Below are 6,940 nucleotides of genomic sequence, written 5' to 3' on the forward strand. Positions count from 1 at the left end.
TTGTCATAATGTCAAAGATTCACTACATTGTCATTAAACTCGTTGTGTTGTTGAAGGATGTTTGTGGTATCCTCGCCTAATTGCCGCTTCAAATGTCCGGCCCGGACATTAGTGTAAAAACCATATGTTTTATCGTCTCCTGCTGTGGAATTTGTGCTTATTTACGCTGTTTACGACCTCAACTGGAGAATCGCCGATTCATTAGAGGAAACCGCCGTCGTTCAAGATTTGTGTCATGTCGCAACGTGGAATTCTCTACGAAAGGTTAGAGTCGCTGGATAGATCTCGTCGGGGACATTTGTCAACCATCACAAAGGTGTGTAATGCGTTAGACGAAAGTGTTAAGGATTTTGGAAACGTTGTTAAGGTACGAACACAACAAATACAACTTAATACCGCATGGGAGCAGTATTGTGCATGCTGTGATAAATATGATGATTTGCTTGACACTTCCTGTGAAAAATATCAGAGTGTTTTGAGTGACCGTGATACTCAACGCATAAGAGTACAAGATTACAACGCTAAGATTGAGCGATTTGTTATTGATGCTGCCGAATTTTACAATAATCAAGTGTCTGAAGAAATAATGGAGACAGGGAAACATTCCCAGCCGGAATCTGTGAAATCCCAAAAAAGTTACGCCTCGAGATTAAGTGTGTCTAGTTCGAAAGCCCGTGAAGCTAAAGTCCAAGCTGCGAGGGCAGCATTGATGCAACAACAAGCTGAAGAAAGAAGTAGAAGGGTAGTTGAGCTCGAAGTGAAAAGAGTTCAGATGGAAATTAAACGAACGCAATTGGAACTTGAACATAGGCTTGAACTGACCAAATTAGAGGCCGCAAGAGAGGTTGTGGCCGCAAGAGATCAGGCAGAACTAGCCAAACTAGAGGCCTTCCTGGCAGAACAAGAAATGTCTGAACTGACCAATGAAAAGGATGGTATTAAGTGGTCTCCCAAAGTTGAAGAATTTCACCCAGAGGACAAACTCGTGGAACCTCTTGAAGTTCCAGTCGCTTCTTTGCCTTCAGTGATCTCTAGTAGCTTTACTCCTGCACCTGTGTCAGTTATGAACCCACCTCTCACGTCTACACCTGCAGTAGAAAACCCCGCAGCTACTACCTCCATGCATGCTACTGGAGGAATCTGTTTTAGTGATCCACTTGTGGTTCCAAAAATGCAGCTTAAGCCAACTGTTCATGAGAGTAATGTGCCCAAACCTGTCAAAGGTGATTGCCAAGGGGAATGCCAACCATTGACCTTTGTGACCTCAGTCACACCGTCTACGGTCACGCCATCTACAGTCACACCGTCTACGGTCACGCCATCTGCAGTCATGCCTAACATGTCTAGTGCAGCTGTCAATGAAAGCCTTACAGCTATTATGTCCTCAATGGAAAGGATAAGTGCTTCTCATGATCTCCCTCATGTGCGAGTCCAGAAGTTTGATGGATCGCCTCAACAATATCCTGCCTTTCGCCAGAGGTTCAAGCAACTGGTGGAGACAAAACCGCTTGATGATGCTGTCAAAATGACCCGTCTATTACAATTTCTAGAGGGACCTGCGCTTCTTGCAGTTCAGCGGTACGAGCCATTGCCAGGTGGTTTGGCAAAGGCCCTTAGGACGTTGGAGGACCGATTTGGTCAGCCATTTCAAGTAGTGAGAGTGTCTGTGGAATCTCTCACTAGAGGACCTGTTATACAACCTAATGACAAGGACAGCTTGCAGCAATACGCAGACATGGTTCAAGTTACTTATGATATCCTAGAGTCAATGGGATACTTGAATGAAATGAATGCAGGCAACCTTGAGAAAGTCATCATGCGACTTCCTAAGTGGATGCAAGCCAAATTTGCTGAACGTTTAAAGCGCCTAGAGGGTGAAGGTCATGCGATGCCTACCTTCAAGCATGTAGTGGACTTCCTCAGGGAGCGAGCCTTTATTTTGAACCATCCTTTCTTCAGTGCTGGAAGTCGTGAGAACGTGGTTTCTAAATTCAAGTCTAGGGGCAAGCCGCCTGTGACCCCTAAACCCGCCTTTTTTGTTAACATGACAGCCGCAAAGGGTGAGCCTTGTCCAATGTGTTGCCAGTCCCACCGCCTGTACCAGTGTGAGGCATTTAAATCCAAATCTCCGAGGGAAAGAAATGACTTTGTCAGGCAGCACAAAATATGTTTTAACTGCATCAGTTCATCTCTACACAACTCAAGAAAATGCAAGTCAACAATCAGGTGTAAAGTGGAAGGCTGTGGACAGGCACATCACACGTTGTTACATTTTCATGAACCAAAGGAAGTAGTTGATTCGGGAACTGTGAGTCAAAATAATGAAGTCAACCAGGACTCGTTGGCTGACCAAGGTACATCATGCAATACTTCAGCACATTCAGTCAATCCAGTAGTCAATTCCTCCGAGGTGCTACTTCAAGTTATTCCAGTGAAGGTGATAAGCAATTCTGGCCGTCAAATCACAACGTATGGTCTAATTGACTCAGGGTCTGACATAACCATGGTTGACCCTTCTCTTGTGAAGTTGCTAAATATTGAAGGAACACTAAGTAAGCTTTCTCTCACGACAGTGAACAGTGCTGATGTTGAAGAAAGGGGTATGAAGGTTAACTTCAAAATTGCATCATTGGATAGCCAGAACGACCATGTGATTGCTGTCAACCCTGCATGGGCTGTAAAGGATCTTACTATTCCCCTGAAACATACAAGGTTGTCAAAATCTTTAGAGCAATGGCCACATTTACGGGAAGTGCGTTTCCCAGAGGTGGAAAGGAGGAAGATTTCCATCCTACTAGGTACTAACATTCAAGAAGTCTTCGTACCTCTTGATGTAAGAAAGGGAAACCGAAATGAACCGCTTGCCATCAAGTCTTGTCTTGGTTGGAGCATACTCGGTGGCTTCTCAAATCTACAGTCCCACAGCCAGGGACAGGTTAACCTCATCAGTAGTGAAGATGTTTCCCTGAACGACCAGCTCGAGGAATTCTGGAAGATTGAATCCTATGGCACTGCGAGGTCTGAAACCAAACCATTATCGGTAGAAGATCGAAGAGCCCTAAAACTTATTGACAACTCGATTAGCCTGCTGGATGGCCATTACCAGATGGGCCTTCTGTGGAGGGATGACAATCCTGTACTGCCTTACAACAGACCTCTAGCTGAAGCAAGATTACAGTACCTGAAAAGGCGCTTCCGTCGTGATCCAGAGCTGGAAGTTAAGTACAGAGATGTGATTCAAGACTGTGTGGATAAGGGGTATGCTAGAAAGCTGAACAAACAGGAAGTTGCCGCAGTCAGTAACATCACTTGGTACATTCCCCATCATCCGGTAACAAATCCCAACAAGCCAGGTAAAGTGAGGGTAGTGTTTGATGCGGCCGCAAGATTCAATGGCACATCTTTAAATGAACAGCTTTTGCAAGGACCTTGTCTTACCAATGACCTCACTGGTGTCTTAATTCGTTTCCGTGAAGAAGAAGTCGCCTTTTCCGCAGACATCGAGGGCATGTTCTACCAGACCAATGTGACGCCAAGTGACACTGATGCGCTGAGATTCTTGTGGTGGCCTGGTAGTATTGATGACACACCAGAAGACTATAAGATGCTGGTCCACATCTTTGGTGCAAAGTCCTCGCCCTGTTGCGCCAACAAAGCTTTAAGTATGACAGCACAAGACAACGAACGAAAATACTCGCCTGAAGTCATCAGAACAGTTCGTAGAAACTTCTATGTTAATGATGTGTTTAAGTCCGTTCCAAGTACAGAACAGGCTGTTCATCTGACATCGGATCTAACCAAGTTGCTGAAGGAAGGAGGCTTCCGTCTCACGAAGTTTGCGAGCAATAGCCGGGAAGTATTGCAATCTATCTCACCAGAGTTGAGAGCAAATCCATCGCTAGACTTGGATCTAGATCAGTTACCATTAGAGCGAGCATTGAGTGTGTACTGGGATGCGCAGTCTGACACCTTCAAGTTTAAAGCTTCACAATCAGGAAAACCACCTACTAAGCGAGGGGTGCTCTCCATAGTTAGTTCGCTGTTTGATCCGCTAGGATTCCTTTCGCCCTTTGTGTTCTCCGCTAAGATTCTGCTGCAGGAACTCTGGAGAGATAAACTCCCTTGGGATCGACAAATTCCGGAACCGTACCTCTCACAATGGCAACGTTGGCTAGAGGAGCTACCACGTGTCATCACCATTGGCATCCCAAGGTGTTACAAGGTTCAGTCACTTCGCAACTCATCAACTGTTCAGCTTCACAACTTCGCAGACGCGTCCAGACGCGGTTACGCAGCAGTTTCATATTTGCGTTTCGCCGATGAGAAAGGAGTGATTCATTGTTCCTTTGTTATGGGAAAGACTCGCAATGCGCCAATTAGGGAGTGGACTATCCCTCGCCTTGAACTTCAAGCCGCAGTATTAGCAGCTCGTCAGAGCAAGATAATATTAAGGGAACTTGATCTACCAGTGGGTCAAACCTTCTTTTGGTCCGACTCAATGACATCTTTGCAGTATATCAAAAACGTGACAAGGCGTTTTCAAACCTTCGTCGCTAACCGTGTTGCCGAAATTCATGAAACAAGTTCCCCAGGACAGTGGCATCATATTCCCGGTGTCATAAACCCCGCTGATGATGGGTCACGAGGTGTTAGTGCTCAGTACTTTCACGCTGGATGTCGCTGGTGGTTGGGTCCCAAGTTCCTTTGGGAACCTGAGCATACATGGCCCAATGTACCAGTAGAGGATCTCCAAGATGACGATGTGGAAGTACGGAAGTCATCGACTGTTATGCTTACCTCATATGCACCACAGTTTGACCTCTCGCTGCAACGCTATTCTTCGTGGTCCCGCCTACTGAGAGTTATGTCATGGGTCCTACGTTTTGTGAAGAGAGTTCGAAAGGAAACTCGTCAGTATCGCACGTCAAGTACACTCAAGTTGGAGGAATTGCAGCAAGCAGGTCGAGAAATCGTGCGGTTAGTTCAGCGCCAGCATTTCCTCGAGGAGTGCTTGTGTTTAAAGGAAGGCAGGCAAGTGAAACGTCACAGCAAGTTAGCCAATCTCAGTCCTATCTTAATTGATGATGTGATACGTGTTGGCGGTAGAATTCACCGGGCCCCAATTGCCTTTGAGGCCGCACACCCAATGATCCTTCCAAGGTCCCATCACGTTTCCGCGTTAATAGTTCGCTACTACCATCGTGTCCTGGGCCATGCAGGTCGTGAACATGTGCTATCCGTAATCCGTCAGCGCTTCTGGATCTTAAAGGGAAGAGTTCTCGTGCGTCAGATCCTAAGTAGTTGTTTGAGCTGCCGCAAACGTAACGCGCCTCCTCTCCAACAGGTTATGGCTGATCTTCCCAAAGAAAGGCTAATACCCTACCAGCCTCCGTTCACGTACACGGGTCTGGATTTTTTCGGACCGTTTTACGTTAAACGAAGCCGCAGTACAGTCAAAGTGTATGGCTGCATATTCGTATGCTTCAACAGCCGAGCAGTACACATTGAAGATGTCAGTTCGCTGGAAACAGACACGTTCATCCAAGCCTTGGTTCGATTCATCTCAGTTCGTGGTTGCCCAAAGGAGATATGGTCGGACAATGGCACAAATTTTACCGGTGCCGAGAAGGAACTTCGCCTGTCGGTTCAGGATTTGAACGAAGAACGCATTAAGAGTGAGTTACATTCTCGTGAAGTAGAATGGTACAGTTGCCCGCTGCCAAAGTGGCGTTTTCAACCTCCTGCTGCAAGCCATATGTCAGGAGTTTGGGAAAGGCTCATTAGAAGTGTCAGGAAAGCTATGAGGGCTGTTCTCGGTAGTCAGGGTGCGCTAGTTGGCTTGGAGACGCTGCGTACAGTGTTTGCAGAAGTTACATCAATCTTGAACAGTCGCCCTATTTGTCCTTCCAGTGACGATCCCAATGATTTAGAGCCGCTCACCCCAAACCATCTTCTTCTACAACGCCGAAACCTCTTCGTGCCTCCCGGAGTCTTCGCTAAAGAAGATCTGTACTCGCGCAAACAATGGAGACACGCCCAATTCATTGCTGATTGCTTCTGGTCTCGATGGATTCGAGAATATGTTCCAACATTGCAGCAGCGCCACAAGTGGCTACTGAGCAAACGGAACTTAGCAGTGAATGACTTGGTTCTTGTCGTGGACAACACCGTGCCGAGGTCCCGCTGGTTGTTAGGCCGTGTGACAAGGGTGTTTCCGGGTGAAGACCTGTGTGTGCGTACAGCAGAAGTGAAGACGAAGAGCCCGAGACTTGTTCGGCCTGTGACAAAGTTGTGCCTTCTCGAAGAAGCAACATGATTAACAGAGGGAACATGTGAACGCTGTGAAATTGACATACCTGAACGCTGAACACTTAGGCTAAGTTTAAATTTCTTAGTTGTCGGGTTTGCTCAGCCCTACCCCCCGGGATGTTGAGGCTATTCCTCAACAAATCGTTAATGTTAAGTCCGTTCCGCGGTTCCGGTTTTTTCCATGGAAATGACGTACATGTAGACCATAATACTTCAGTAATTTTGCTCTTCTAAATCGCACGTGGAGAAAACGCTCGTGAAAGAACGCTTAGTTGTGAATTGTGTTTGCTTATGCCGTCTTTCATCATATGGTGAGTTGCTGGATAGTCTCCGTTTCTAGTTCCGATTCGCTAGCTAATGTTTGTCATATTTCTTAGGTTTTTACGGCTTGTCAAAGGTAGTAATACAGATGAAAGGTCGACATCGCTGGTTGTCATAATGTCAAAGATTCACTACATTGTCATTAAACTCGTTGTGTTGTTGAAGGATGTTTGTGGTATCCTCGCCTAATTGCCGCTTCAAATGTCCGGCCCGGACAACAAGTGTCATTCAAATCCAAAAAGAAAATTGGGGGTAACCAAGCATTTTTCCAAGATAATTCATGAATAATATTTGTAAAAAGCTTTAAAAT

The 6,940-nt window shown here is 46.1% G+C and overlaps 1 protein-coding gene across 1 annotated transcript; it reads left to right on the forward strand.

Annotated features, from left to right (window-relative positions):
- Positions 1-235: 235 nt before the first annotated feature.
- Positions 236-6,316, forward strand: LOC137991647 (uncharacterized). Its single transcript, XM_068836701.1, has one exon. It carries the CDS (start codon positions 236-238, stop codon positions 6,314-6,316), a length of 6,081 nt encoding a protein of 2,026 aa, XP_068692802.1.
- Positions 6,317-6,940: the final 624 nt, after the last annotated feature.

This window comes from Montipora foliosa, chromosome 2, assembly GCF_036669935.1.
Source record: "Montipora foliosa isolate CH-2021 chromosome 2, ASM3666993v2, whole genome shotgun sequence".
In the NCBI taxonomy this organism is placed as follows: domain Eukaryota; kingdom Metazoa; phylum Cnidaria; class Anthozoa; order Scleractinia; family Acroporidae; genus Montipora; species Montipora foliosa.

Coding starts and splice junctions, on each gene's coding strand:
- LOC137991647 (XM_068836701.1), top strand. CDS start 236: ATGTCGCAACGTGGAATTCTCTACGAAAGGTTAGAGTCGCTGGATAGA.